This window comes from Meleagris gallopavo, chromosome 6 (assembly GCF_905368555.1).
Source record: "Meleagris gallopavo chromosome 6, MGAL_WU_HG_1.1, whole genome shotgun sequence".
Lineage (NCBI taxonomy): Eukaryota > Metazoa > Chordata > Aves > Galliformes > Phasianidae > Meleagris > Meleagris gallopavo.
In genome coordinates, this window is record NC_139409.1 from 16,027,699 (window position 1) to 16,043,095 (window position 15,397).

Below are 15,397 nucleotides of genomic sequence, written 5' to 3' on the forward strand. Positions count from 1 at the left end.
ACCATCTGTAAATTAGGCTAGTAGATATTTTGAAGCTGAACCAAAAAAATGTTGAAAGTGCGCAGTTACAGACAGCAGAGTAGTATTATAAGCAACTTATGATGTGAATGCTTCCTGTACTTTCTTTCTGAGACAGCAAGATACTGTTTTTTTTAGTATCTGCCTTGCAACACAGGCCCTTAAACAGAGAAGAACCAACAATATTATCTTCTGTCTCAAAATCAAGCCCTAACTAATGAAGCCTCAAGGCTTCATTTCTGCACCTGAATTATGTGAAGAACACATGCTTTTCTGTTTCTGAAACTAACAGGGAATTCCCAGCCTATCTGCAGTGTTACTACCTGGAGAGGCAGCTGTGTGATTCTTACTTCAACAGCAATAAATTCATGACTGCATGAACAGTGTCTTTTGCCTAGATGCCACAAGTAGCTTTGCAGTAAAATATGCCACCTAAGACGTCTATTCAGCCAAGATTTCACATCAACCATCTATTCAACAGGAATGACTACACTGCAAATAAAAAGTAGACATAAAAGTGGTCATAAGGTCAGCATTAGGAACTGCCTATCTTCTCACCATATGACCGCCTTGTGAGTCATTTGTCCACATGTGCTCAGACACCTGAGGAGTCTCTGGAAGCACTATCAGTCTTGTTCTGAAGAAAAGTTTACAGATACAGAGTGTAGACATACATCACAGGACTACCAATCCCTACAATTCAATTCAGAAGACTGTAAAGATATGTTGCTGATCAAGAATGAAGTGAAGAAGAGAATACCTTCTGCAAAATCATGGTTTTTTTTTAATCTCATAAGGCTCCTTGGAGCTTGAAACTTAAATACTGTTGAATTTGCAATAATTTGTGTATGACCTTTGCCGAACTTATTTTTCTTGTACATTACCTTTAAGACAAAGCAGTGATCTGTAGGTGCCTTATATTTCACTTTGTGTTGAGAACCATAATAAACGTTCATATTCTCAAACTGAATGAAGCACATCAGATCCCGGGATGTCTATAAATGAAAAACAAGTACAGCATTGTTAAAACAACTTTTGACTTGACACTCATTGAGGGACTGTTTTCAAGTCTATGAAAACTGATGCATTTTATTTTTTTTAATTGTCATAAAATTGACTGGAGAAGGATCAATTTTAAGAGTGTGCATTATTAAACTAACATTTGGAAGAAGGTCAGCACATATTGGGAATAACACATAACAGTACAACATGTTGCTGTTTTTCTGCTTTCGCTATACTTTATTGCTTTGTGCGGAGATTCTGGCTTATGGCTAAAGAAAAAAAAACAGAAGACCATAGTAAGAATTAACTTTTGTAAAATACACACAGATCTTGCAACCACACCCCTATAATTCCGAGTGGAGAATGATGGTTTGGAGTTCTAAACTGATTCGGGAGCTTGACTCTCTTTGATCCATGTAACAAATGTAAGCTCTCATTAGGAAATAAAAACAGATTCCATCTGTTTTACTTTGAATTTTCTCAAATTTCCTGGCATCGTTATTATTCTGTTCATCACAATATGTTGCTTAAGTAACAAGGTTTCTGTTACTGGCACACTTTTCTGTTCAGAATTCTGCATAAAAGAGCATACCTTTTGCAATACTTTGAGTGGAAATGCAGAAATGGCCATGTCATACAGTCACTGTTGGTTAAACTGAGAAATCAGGAAATTGTGAAAAAAACCCTCTCTACTCCTAAGAATGGGGTTATACTTCCACATGTGATGGTTCTTCTACGCTGTTTTCATTTTTACCGTTACTTTCATGACAATGTGTCCTTGAGTTGAGTTTATTTATGCTAGTGCATTTAAAAATTGAGTTTGCAAGTAAGATTTTTAATGAGAAAGCACTCCATATGGTATGTAGACATTACTTCTCCCTCCTCTTTCCTCAAATTCATGTCAGGGATTTTGTCACTGACTGTATAAACTTATGATTTTCCATTGCTACAAGTTCACAAACACGCTCAAATCCACACAGTATAATAAGGAGTTGTTTCTTTCCTTTAGGCAATTAAGACCAACACAAATGCATTCATTATTTGCATGCAAGGGACAAAGTCACTTACTGCTAGTACTTCTTCAATGTTAACGTGATCAGACAAAAAAAACGTAACTAACAAACATTTCAGAATTGTATCTACGGTTTTGATTCTGCTGTTTTGTGGCCTTACTCATTAGCAGCACAATTTTGAATGGGATAGGTAGGGTAACAATGAAGAAAGGAACGAAAATGGTAATGATGACAGATGCCTAGAGGCATGTGTATAAAAGTGTCTGGAATTGTTCCTGCATTTTTAAAGGTTTTTATGGTATTTTATAGCTAAAGTGAAGTGCCAAAGAAAGATATGCCAGATTTCTTTGCTTTTGTGCATTATAACAAGTGAAAATACAATTACATGTTGGATTTCAAAACAGCTGCATCAGTTGAAGACATTATTGTCCATTGAGGGTTTGCTTCTGTATTCTGAAAAATCACTTTACCCGCAATTGAATGACTGCAAGTTGCATAAACGTTCTTTATACCATCTCAACCTGCTGCTGGCTATTCATGGAGACAGGCTACAAGGAAATGCCTCAAATGGACTTTTCATTTGATTGTTCTTACACTGAGTCTACTTCAAGTGACTTTCAAATAGGATTCTAAGTCTTAATCGATAGAAAGTTGTGTCCGTGCAAGAAAATTGGAGGATGGAAAACTGTTATCTCAGGGTCAGATAAAATCACAATAAATTGCTCTGAAGGCAGTGAGGTAATCTAGGTCTGTATCCCACTGAGATTTGGTTATAAGCACAGGTCATTGGAGCAGCAGCACTTTCTTTACAAGTTATCAATTGTTTTTTTTTTTCCCTTTTAATCTAGCCATGAAATGGGAGAGTGAAGTTTAACAGCACAAATTGTAATAGTAAAACTCTGTAATCAGCATCAGAATTTCCAAATATTAAGTATAAGCAGAGCTGCAAGTGGTAACAAAAATGTTTTTCAGAATACACACACACAAAAAAAAAAAAAAAAGAAGGCAAAAACAACCCACTATGCCCAGAAGCTGCCATTCTACCTCATCTTGTGGAAATAAGAAGCCAGCCTCCCTCAAGCACAGTATGCTCAGGACTCCCCTACTTCTTCAGTGTTGGTAATTCAGACTCTTTAAATACTTGGCAATACTTAATGCCAGCAAATCAGTTCTGTCAGGTGGACGCTTCTGCCTTACTTCCTTCAACTCAAAGCACAGTTGTAAAAAGCACAACATTCTCTAGGTAAAAATCACTGTAGGAGAAAAAGTATGCCATTTCTTCATGCTGGTTTTTGGCACAAGAAGTTGGTAGCCTACAAAGTCAGATTCCACTTTTTTGTGACAAGAAATTAGTTCAGAATTTTTAAAATATTCTTCCATCGTGTAACATGGAACTGGGAACTCGTGTAACAGTGAAGCACTTTGGCAGTGTAACACCAACTGAAGAACGCTGCACTGTTTTTCTTCCCCCTGCTGATTTCCGGTGGAGTGTTATTTCTTTAATGCTTTTATCTCTCCATGGAAATCAGAAGGAGGGAAACGTGAGAGGATCCAGGGACTACATTCTAATATTTGCACAAGTGGTGCAGTCAAATTTAAAAATAAAACAAAAATAAAAACAACAAAACAATAAAAGAGTACGCTCTCAGATGCACCAGTGCTCTTATATGCTACCTTGGGAGTTCTTCACTTTCACCTCTGTTAATTGTTTTATTAGTAAAAGGATTATTTGGCTTCCTGACCTTGGTTTTTCCTTTGGGTACATAATAAATTCCAGAAGCTCGCAGAAGAAAATAACGCCTCTTCCAGGACTTTTTTCCATCTTCTTTTAAATAAAGTGCCCCTTCAAGTTCTGGCACAATGACAGATGCCCCACAGAAGCTTTCCTGTGCAACAAGAATGAGATAACACAAAATAGATGGATTTAAGCATTACTCTATTAATAAACAGTAGAAAAATGCTATCTTGAAAAATAAAGACATTTCCTGTGTTAGTGAACATATTAACATGGGGAATGCAGCTACCAGGGGGATAAACACCTTAGGCAGGAAACTTTTCCAAGCTCAAGCAATAACTCAGCCATACAGATTGGGGGTGCTCACACTGGAAAAAAAGATGTGTAAACCCTCTGTTCTCCAAAGGGTTATACAAAAACAACTACACAGGATTTTGACATAGATGCACCTAGAGGACACAATAAAACAGAACGCTTGGTAATGCTGTTTTTATTTCTCGATTGCTCTATCCATAAATTTTGTAGAGAAATATACTTGTCAAGAGAATCTTCAGAAATCACTTAGGAAAAAAAAAAATCTATTATCACTTTCACTTATAAATACATGCTAGAATTTACTACATTGTTTAAGGAAACATACTTCATTGTTTGCTTGAGGTACCTACTGTTGGGCAATCTTTAATGTCAACACACTTAAGAGAATTTACCAGGACTTCTGCTGTGGCATCTGGTGTACTAATTTTAAAAAAGAGAATCCTCAGGCAACCAAGAAAGGCATCTTTTCTGAATTTTAGTTAAGCCAAAATGCTTACCAGTAAAACTGTGGTAATCTTTCATGTAACTTTCACATAACTCTGGATTTTCCTCTCTCAAAGCATACAGTTGAAGAAAGGCAAAAGGCTAAACAGACTTCCTGAAAAACTGCAAAGATTCTTCTTCTCTTGCAGTACAGCTCATGATTTGAGGTAGTGAGAAGTACATCTGTTTTTAGTGCAAAATATAATTGTTTGCTACTGATCAGTCTTACTAATAGAAAGCCACAAAGGCTGACCTAAGGGTGTGGTGCAGTTGTTTGTTTTATTGGTAGTTGTATAATATTGCTTTTATTGGTTGGTATTGTGTCATTGCTTTTCAAGAAACACTAAACAAATGTATTTCTCCACTAAACAAATTAATTTGATACAAGATAAAATAAGCATATTTAGTGGCAAAAAGCAGATGTAGAGAAAAAGCCAAGTACTAAACCTGAGACACAAAGCTGCTATTACCATCACAGAACTTCCTGTTGCTACACTTTTGCCCACAAAGAACTGAACATTATTGTTACAGAGCAGATACAGTTGGTGGCAGTTTTAGTGGCCTTTCCATTATCAACCTAGAAAGCTGACTTACCTCCAGTAAAGCTTCTTTGCTTTTATCATTCATTTCTTTGCTTTCACTCTTCCCTTTGTTTGCCAGGTAGAAATTCTGATAAAGACAAACAAAATTCATGTTCTTTAAAAAGATATCAATACAAGCAATCAGATTGCTAAAACCCATTCAATAGGTATTCACTCTTCTGATACTGAACATGCAGACTAATAACAGCAGGTGCATATGGACACTTCTTATGTGGACACTTCTTATACAAAACCTTAATCATAGTTGCCTGCTGATGAGCTTTAATTCTTCATTTTGAAGGTAATTCAAAAGCACAGGACCAGCTGCCTGCAGATAGTAAGGTAACTATGCATAAAGGAAACAGGTCAAGGAGTTATGCCATGCATCAAGTAGCACTTGGATCTGTGGTCAGAATTATAACGCTCAAAGCTCTTGCCACCTGCTAAACAAAAGTGCACATAGAACTTGAAAACACTGGATGCATTAGTCAAGCAATTAAGTTTACATAACAAAAGGCATAATTCTAAAAAATGTTTTTTTTCTAGGAGGAAGACAAAATTGTAAAAACCCAACAAATTTTGAAAACCATCTACTTATCCTTCAGCAATTCTGTAGCAAGAAAAATGAGAATTTACCTACTGTTTTATTAGAAAGACACGTCTCAAAATTACGAAAATGTAGCAGTGTATTTACATGGACAGAAATCAACAAAGAATAAGCTACAACATGATTGCAAAGCCTTATCAAAAGACAAATAAGAAATATATACATTAAAGAATATGTTGTTTCTACATTATATGGAACAAACAAGCAGCATATCTCCCTGCCATCATACCATGTTTATAGCTAAAAAGTTTATCTGAGATGAAACCCTGCCTTTCCACATAACCACATCTTTTTCAAGCAGTGTCACGAACAATCTGCAAGAATGCAAGCCCCACAGCAGATGGCTTTTGGAGGGGCACCAAGAGAGGAAGAGGAAGAGGTGTGGATGACCTCAAGGGCAGCTCTTGAAAAAAACTGCTGTACTAAAAATTCGCATTAAGTGAGATAGGGGACATGAGAAAGTGAGATACCCTGCAATTTAGCCTATGCAGATGCCAAGATGCATAGAAGAGCATAGGAGAGACTTTTAACATTTGATGCCGCTGACAGGCTAGGAAATACATAAATATTTATCTGCAGGCTATGCAACAGAACTTGGTTGGCTCCAGACTACCTACATACATTTTAAGTCCAGAAATGAAAGTATGCAAGCATATTTTAGACCACAGCTTCATGACTGCATCAGAAAACATTATTCATAGCAGAAAAAAAGCACAAAACAACTCAAAACAAAATCTAATTGGAAGTGTGTTCTCAGCATAATTCATACAGCGATGCCTGCCTGTGAAGCCCAAAACCACTGTTCGGAGTGAATAACAATCCTCTACTCAACCCACTGAAGAAAGATACCGTCGTGAGCTGCTGTAGCCAAGAGAACCAAGAGCCCTGTGTATATACAACAGCACTCCCTCCGGGGCCTTATCAGCGTGCTTGTTTGATGTGGGCACACACTTCTGCACTGATGAAGATATGAACAGAAACCTCAGAGGGCATTGTTAAGCTGGGTTGGGCCACTGGACTTCAGTACAGATGGAGAAAGCAAAGGAACGTGCAAGCTGAAAGTCTTCTTTCCTTACTTATCAGTATAAAGACACTGTAGAACCCCCTAACATAACATGGACAATATTTCAAGGTAAGTACACTCTGTCACTGTCTCAACAAAGCCTGAGTCATCAACTCTACTATGAGTGGGGAGAGTATTCATCTGGCTCAGTCAAGTCCCCAGCATACTGGTAATAACAAAACAAAGCTCCTCTGATTACAACTGATTCATATTCAAGCATCTGGCATTTATTTAGCAGAAACACAGACCACCCAGCACTGACAATCAGTGGTAAAGATGGAAAGTTTGTAACATTATCCACACAGGATCTCTAACAAGGCTGCTTTTTCATAAACCAATGTTACACAAATGTACACTGTCATCTTTCACCTGTCAGTACAAATTTCATTTATTACTGATTACCTCCTTTATGTCTTGGCTCTGGAATTTGAGAGGGCACAATGCTTTTTATTTGTCAGTGGTTGAAGATCTGAGGAGCAGACCGTACACTGTACTTGTTTTACCACTGTGTGGTCTCCTATTTTTCATCAGAAGCATTCATCCCATGGGAGGCAAGCACATGTGTCCACAAGACGTCATTCCAAGTCCAGTAGTCAAAGGTCATGATAAAAGGCAAGCTCTTGCCTGGCTGAGGATACCACTGAGAAAAGCATGTTTGGCTTGGGATGTCATGTCTTAATGGGACAAGATGTGGCAACGGGGTAGCTCTCAGCATATGTCTACAAATTTGAGAATTAAGTTTTATTTCAAAAGACAGTGTCTTTCTCTCAATAGAAAAAGCTTAAGCTGAGCTTAGTTAACAGGATGGATTCATCCTCTTACAATGATAACATAGGAAAGTAAACATAAGTGGTTATAATAAAGGCACACTCTGCCATTGGTTTTGCTTTGTTCTGTTTGGACTACGAAATGGAATGGAATGGAATAGAATCACAGAATCACAGAATTGTAGGGGTTGGAAGGGACCTCTAGAGATCATCGAAACCAACCCCCCTGCCAAAGCAGGTTCCCTACACCAGGTCGCACAGGTAGGCGTCCAGGCGAGACTTAAATATCTCCAGAGAAGGAGACTCCACAACCTCCCTGGGCAGCCTGTTCCAGTGCTCCGTCACCCTCACCGTGAAGAAGTTCTTACGCACATTCGTGCGAAACTTCCTATGCTGCAGCTTATGTCCGTTTCCCCTCGTCCTGTCTCCACGTACCACTGAAAAGAGACTGGCCTCACCGCTATGGCCGCCACACCTCAGATATTTATAAACCTGGATCAGGTCCCCTCTCAGTCGTCTTTTCTCAAGGCTAAACAGACCCAGTTCACTCAGCCTTTCTTCATAGGGGAGATGCTCCAGGCTCTTCACCATCTCTGTGGCCCTCCGCTGGACTCTCTCCAAGAGATCCCTTTTGTACTTTTTTGTACTGGGGAGCCCAGAACTGGACACAGTACTCCAGATGAGGCCTTACCAGGGCAGAGTAGAGGGGGAGGATCACCTCCCTCGACCTGCTGGACACGCTCTTCTTAATGCGCCCCAGAATGCCATTGGCCTTTTTGGCCACGAGGGCACACTGCTGGCTCATGGCCAACCTGTCGTCCACCAGGACGCCCAGGTCCCTCTCTGCAGAGCTCCTCTCCAGCAGCTCATCCCCCAGCCTGTATTGGTGCATGCAATTATTCCTCCCTAGGTGTAAGACCCTACACTTGCTTTTGTTGAACCTCATCCGGTTTCTTACTGCCCAGCTCTCCAGCTGGTCCAGGTCTCGCTGAATGGCAGCACAGCCTTCAGGCATGTCAGCCAATCCTCCCATCTTCGTATCATCAGCAAACTTGCTGATGGTGGCCACTATCCCCTCATCAAGGTCATTGATGAAGATGCTGAACAAGACCGGACCCAGCACAGACCCCTGGGGGACACCACTGGTTACAGGTCTCCAGCCAGACTCTACACCACAACGACAACTGTCTGCGCTCTGCCAGTCAGCCAGTTCTCAACCCACCTCACTGTCCACTCGTCTATCCCACACTTCCTCAGCTTTGTTATAAGGATGTCGTGGGAGACAGTATCAAATACCTTTCTAAAATCAAGGTAGACTACATCTACCGCTCTTCCCCCATCCACCCAGCATCATAGAAGGCCACCAGGTTGGTAGAGCACGACCTCCCCTTGGTGAACCCATGCTGACTACTCCTGATAACCTCCTTTTCTCCCAGTTGTCTGGAAATGGTATCCAGCACAAGCTGTTCTATCACCTTTCCAGGGACGGAGGTGAGGCTGACAGGCCTATAATTACCCAGATCTTCCTTCTTGCCCTTTTTGAAGACCGGAGTGACATTGGCTATCCTCCAGTCTTCAGGGACCTCCCCTGTGATCCAAGACCTCTCAAAAATGATGGAGAGCGGTTCGGCAATGACCTCCGCCAGCTCCCTCAGCACACGTGGATGCACCCCATCAGGTCCCATGGACTTGTGGACCTTAGTACTGCCTAGGATAGAATAGTTCAGGTGGAAGGGATCCACAAAGATCATCAAGTCCAAATGCCTGAAGATTTCAGGGCTAACCCAAACATAAAGCATGTTACTAAGAGCACTATCCAAATGCTTCTTGAATACTTGAGCAAGGGGCACCAACTGTCTTGCTAGGAAGCTTGTTCCAGTGTCTAACCACTCTCAAAGAAAAGAATTTTTTTCTATTGTTGGATTAGAGATGAGTAATCAAGTGTTCTTGAAGAATTCTTCCCCGTGCCCACACATACTGTATCAGTTGAATTTGACATAAAGTCAGTTCTCTGCCATTCCCTTTTACCTGAGTCAGATTAATGCAGAGCTACAGTGGCAGTCTTGGCACGTACTGACAACCAGGTATGACATATTCAGGGAACATTATGCCTGCACTTCCCTCTGTGCTCACACAGGAAACTGGCAAAACTAACTGATGACCACATGCACAAAAGCAACTCATGTAAGGATTTTATGGCCAGACTAAGTTAATTTTGTGCTTTGCACTGCATACAACCTTTCCACTGTGGGATACAGTCATCTCCTTTTTTTTTGTAGAAAAGTAGTTAAAATTCATGCCAGATTACTCTTGTGTGTATAACCCTCATGTGATAGTGAAAGATGGAAGACACTGTGCAGCAAATAAAGCTGCTGCTTTGTACTCGCATCTATCTTCTTCATGCAATGAGCTGCCTGGTTACCCTCATCCAAAGTACACCTGTGGTGAATCAAGAACTGATAAGCTCACACTGGCATGCTACATGTATCCTATTTCAGCTGAGTGCAGAAGGCAGCACGGTTTGTACAGAATAAAAATACAAATGAGAATGTAAATAAAGAAATGAAGCTAAAGGCAAAGCTCTTCTGAAACCCACAAAACTCTGCTTGATTTTGTAACATGAAGAAATGGCTACATCTGACTTTTCATGCCTGGAGGATGATGACCTTCAAGTGTTTTAGGAGAAGGGAACAAATAAAGACGCACATAAGCAAAGATGTAGCTAACAACAGAGCACTGAATAGGCTGATTAAAAGCTGCCTGTAAAACAGTTAAACTGTGCAAAGTCTGCTTATGCTACTGTCCCAAGGCAGAACAATATTTATTTACGTAGTGTCTTCAACTTGAAACTACACTATGGTCACAGATACACTTAAGAAGAGAATGAAGCTAAGATTACTAACGACTGGGAGAGCAGTAAAAAACACTTCCCTTTCCTCACTTCTGTTTCTTTGTGCCTTTGCCAGTATGCTGAACAGTCAGATGTCTGCCACCCTTCTATGTTTCCTTCCTGGGTCAACAGTGGTAACCAAAAATCAAAAAAAAAAAAAAGACTTCAAAATAAATATTCAAGAGTGAAGCTCATTACAGATGTCTAGATATGAAAGATATTACAACTTCTTACTGCACCTCCTTGTGCTGTTTAATATTGCTTTGAGGAAGTAAAATCCTCGTTCAATTCAATGGATTTGTCATTGGAGGGCATATTTCTTGCTTTTGGCTTATAAATGTGGGAGCAGAAGCATGAAGAACTTACTGCACCCAGACTCTCTCTTTACAATTTTCTGAATAATATCCCAAAATTACAGGAATTACAGAAAGAACATGCATGTGGTGTCACCTGGATCATTTGAATATTTTCCTGGCAGTTTTTATCAGCAACAGAGACACACAGAAAATCAAAGTCCATTTAAGTAAAAAATCAAACGCAGTGTTCTAGGAGTGACTCAAGAGTTTAGACTGTTACAGTGAAGCAAAAACACTTCCTACATTAGTCTCTATTCGCTAGTAGCTAACTTTTTAAAAAAATAAATAGTCTTAAAATCTGATGACCTTCCCCTTTAGTACAGCATCACACAGAGCATCACTCAGCTGCATGACAAAGCTCAGCCTTTCCTATAGCACAAAGGTTTCTTTATCTGTACGTGTACCAGTATGTATTTTTGTTTTGCTCTTTAGTCATAGACTCATGACGTTCCATCTCTATAGATGAATCACCAGTGCCATTAATGGAACGGTCTTTTGCTGTGAATTCTCTGCAGGGTGAATTATAACAGTGAGGAAGCAGCAGCAGAAGGGGGAGGAGACCTGAGTATTTTGCAAATGTTTTTTCCAAAAATGTGTTCCAAAGACTTCAAAAATTGTTTTGTGGAACAAAGCTGTAGTTTAATGTTAGAGAAGATTGCATGACAAGATGGCAATCTCCAAAAACAGCCAATGGCATTAGCTAGCAGGTTGCTAGCAGAGACACAGCAGGTAAGCCCCGCCTTCCAAAACCTCAGTTCCTCCTTCACGAATGAAACATTTTTAATTAATTGTTTTTTAATCTACACCAGATAGATAGGCTAGCTTGCAGAAAAAAATAATACTAGCACAGGTCATGGACATTCCCTGGAGGCATCGCATCTGGACATTTTTATAGATAGATTTTAAAAAACCATTGCATCGTATCAAACCTCTGTGATTAAAACTTACCATCACTAATTTGTCTATGAATAAACTCTATGCATCTGAGCACCTTTGGAATTTGTTTCTTTTGTTGTTTTTCTTTTTTTTTTTTCCCCCAGAAAAAAACATCTGGAAGTTACAGATCTCTACAGATAACCTCTGACAGAATAAGCACTAAATAAGAACACAAGGAATCCTGCTACTGCAGCATTATCACTTCTCATACAAAAAAAAAAAGATTCTGCAATTTCTGTATTCACAGAATGAAGCAACACTGTGACAGTCTGAGCTAGGGGGATGAAGCTGAATGTACTGAGAACACTGTATCAGAGCATTGGATTTCAGTTTCTCGGTGGTTATATCATAATTTCCATACTTGTTTGCTACATAATCACATACACTGCCCTCCCCTCCATTTGGTTTACTTTTTCAGGGAGTCAGACCAGATTATATACCATATATAATAAAATAAGTGTTCAAGAGATATTTGGACAAAGTCCTCAAAATATGCTTTAACTTCTGGTTTGCTCTGCAGAGATCAGGCACATGGAGACAATCACTGAATGTCCCTATCAACCAAACTCCTCTACACATCCATACTTCTATATTTTACCATGTTTCATGAGCTCTGTCTGTGCAATACTGCTTACTTTTACAGAGATTCATACTCTGCTTTTGGTTTAGGTCATGTTTATTTTAGAGGTCATGGCAATCAAAATACCTCGAATCTTTATCTAAGATTTACTTCCCAGGAGGCCCTGCCCTAAGCCACAGCAAACATCACTACAACAAATGTACAACTGAACCACTGCTGTTAAGTACGCTTATGTGCAGTAGTATGATATCTTGAGTCATCATGTATGCTTTACTTTCAAATTTTGCTTTGCTGTTTCATATTAAAAATCAGCATCCCTCTATATACATTCCAGGATAAGTTTTCTTTCCCTGACTGTGGACAGTTCTTATGCACTTCCTCTCTGCAGATTTTATATGAAACACTGTCTCACTCTAAAAAACTTTCCTAATGGGCACCTTGGTGAAATTTGCTGCCAAATTATGTATTTATTTTTTCAGCAATGCTGAATTTCTCATTTTTTCTTGCTGCCCTCAGGATCAAGCCAGATGCTCAATGAGCTAACAAGGTCAAGACAGAATCCATCACTTGTATGTACTGAGGTATTTGTAAACATGGTTTCAGCCACATAATGCAAGAAAGAAATGATTTGTGAATAAATCTATATGAAATACAGATCCTCATTTTGCAAAGTTAGTGTACACAGAAGGGTACTGTTTACCCAGTTCCTTTTCCCAGTCTAAATGAAATACAGATAATTCCCTTTAGTACTCAGTATATCCTTATGAATTTTCACACATAAATGACTAAGACTGGACCTTCAAGGCAGTACTGATTTTTATCATTAGAAACACTGGTGGAAACTACAGCACTGACAAAGGCTGGGTTCTGCCATATCAACAGTCAACTTCACTGGTAGTGAAGTACACACATCTTTCTTCTTTCTTTTTTTTTTTTTTTTTTTTTTTTTTAATTTTTATTTTTTATTCTGCACAGACATGATTTTAAAACTGTATCAGAATAGAAAAGAAAGCACTGGTTTTCAAATCCTTGCATCCAATATATATTTTTTTTCCTAAAAACACACATTTAGTTATCTCTAATTTAGAACTCAGCTGAAATAAGTAATTTAGAACAGAGCTGAAAACAAATTAGTAATGCAATAGGCTGCACAAAGACAAAATGACATCATTATCCAAATACCATGGCATCTTACCTGTGGATTTTTAAACAAAGCATATTTTTCACTTTTTTCCAAAAATAGAATCTTATTCTCACTGTCTCGAGTCCAGTCTGACAACACTTCAACAACATTCTCATGGTCTTCAAAAAACCTTTCTGGAGAGACAAAAAAGGTAATGTAAGTCATACACACTCTCCCTTCTCCTAAGGCTGTCAAAATTCCTATGTTAGAATGTAGTCATTATCTGATGTTCATTCAGAATTTCCACTGCACAGAAGTGAGCAAATCCATATGAAAATAGTGCCACGTGGAATTGCAAATCAGCTACAGAGGAAGTCTAGCATGCTCGAGCATGACTTGGAGTCCTCCTGCATTCTGTGCTTTGACCAAAGGCTGCAAAGGAGGGAAAGAGTGATCCACTAGGAGTGGATGGTTACATTCATGTCTCTCGGTGCCCTTCATGTTTGTTAGCCTTTATTTCTTATTGCTTTTTTTTTTTTTTTAGTATGACCGGAGATGTTTTCTCACCAGAGTTGCTTAATTGGGGAAAAAAACCTAAAAATTTATTTTCACATTGTTTTACTTACTGAAATTAAAAAAAAAAAAAAAAAAAAAAAAAAAGAGAGAGCTTTCTGTCACCAGAAAAAAATTGATGTGCTAAAACTGAAATCTTTTGTTGCAGGCAATTGTATTAAAAACAAGTGTCAAAACAAAGGAAATAGGGAAGCAGACTACAAACTGATGTGAAGATCTTCTGTTTCACTCAGCATCTCAGCAGTTAATCTAATTGGAGATGTAGTGACTTAACGTCAGATCTCTCCCTTCTTGAACAGATCTGAACTCTGGGCCTCCACCCAGAAAAGCCACCAGCCAAGCTGAGGTTAGGTAATATTTGATCTCTCCTTCTGGGGTTTCACATATAAAACAACTGAACAGACACAGAAAGCCCTTTGGAAGGAAAAGGAATTCAGCATAATTTGACAGGTAATTTTTGAAGGACTCAAACTGCATTTTTCTACAAATTCAATATTCAGGCAGTGAATTCAACCAGCTCTCATTTCTCAAGTTGGAGTTCCCTGGGAACAGCTGTATCCCCATCAGTGGTCTTTGATGATTACATATTTCAATGGCATAGACTGGCTGGCACAGTGTAAGAGGAGATAGCATATATTTTATAGACTTTCTGTAGCATTTCCTGCTACTTTGGAAAAGAAGTCAGTATGCCTCAGCATGACTAAATTTTGTGAATTAAAAAAAATCACAAATTGGGATTGGTTTCAGGGCCAGTTCACAAGTACACAATTGTTAGCACACAAGCAACCATAATACTTCAACAACTTGTATTTCTGCAATATGTAAAATGCTTATATACTTAATAAATTTATTAAATATACAACATGTACGTACATTACATAATACAATACATTACATATGTATTAAAATAGAGGCATTAGTTAATACAGATTTTAAACCCAAGTAACCTTTGGAAGGGTAGACATTGTCTTACAGGATAACTGCAAAATGATTCTAAGTCATAACAGAAAACTTACTCACTTGCTGTGATTGCACTGGGAGTAACAAAGAGAGGTGAATAGGAGGAGTAAGGTGGGGGGATTTATACTTTTACCTTTTTTTTTAATTTAACACTAACTTTGTTATACAGTGAAACCAGAAAAAAGAATGTTACCATTGCACCCATATGGAAATTCTCTAATTGCAAATAGTAAGGCTTCATTCCCAGTTCATTTGGATCTAATGAGAGGCCTCTGTCTCAGCAGTTCACAGACTTTTTCCCTTCTTTCTGAACAAACTACTGATCTATTTCCTCTCCTACTCTTCTTCTGTCCTGGATTTTAGAATAGTTTTTACTCATTATGAGAACAACTCTT

At 38.8% G+C, this 15,397-nt stretch overlaps 1 protein-coding gene across 1 annotated transcript in view; it reads right to left on the reverse strand.

Moving 5' to 3' along the window:
* The window catches only part of APBB1IP (amyloid beta precursor protein binding family B member 1 interacting protein), a 60,177-nt gene that overhangs the window by 18,866 nt on the left and 25,914 nt on the right, over nt 1-15,397 (reverse strand). Inside the window, exons 7-10 of the mRNA XM_085227208.1 lie at nt 13,542-13,663; nt 5,161-5,235; nt 3,776-3,919; nt 903-1,013 (exon numbers count right to left, since the gene is read on the reverse strand). Of these exons, the coding sequence (XP_085083334.1) occupies nt 903-1,013; nt 3,776-3,919; nt 5,161-5,235; nt 13,542-13,663 (452 nt within the window). The remainder of the gene's footprint in view (nt 1-902; nt 1,014-3,775; nt 3,920-5,160; nt 5,236-13,541; nt 13,664-15,397) is intronic.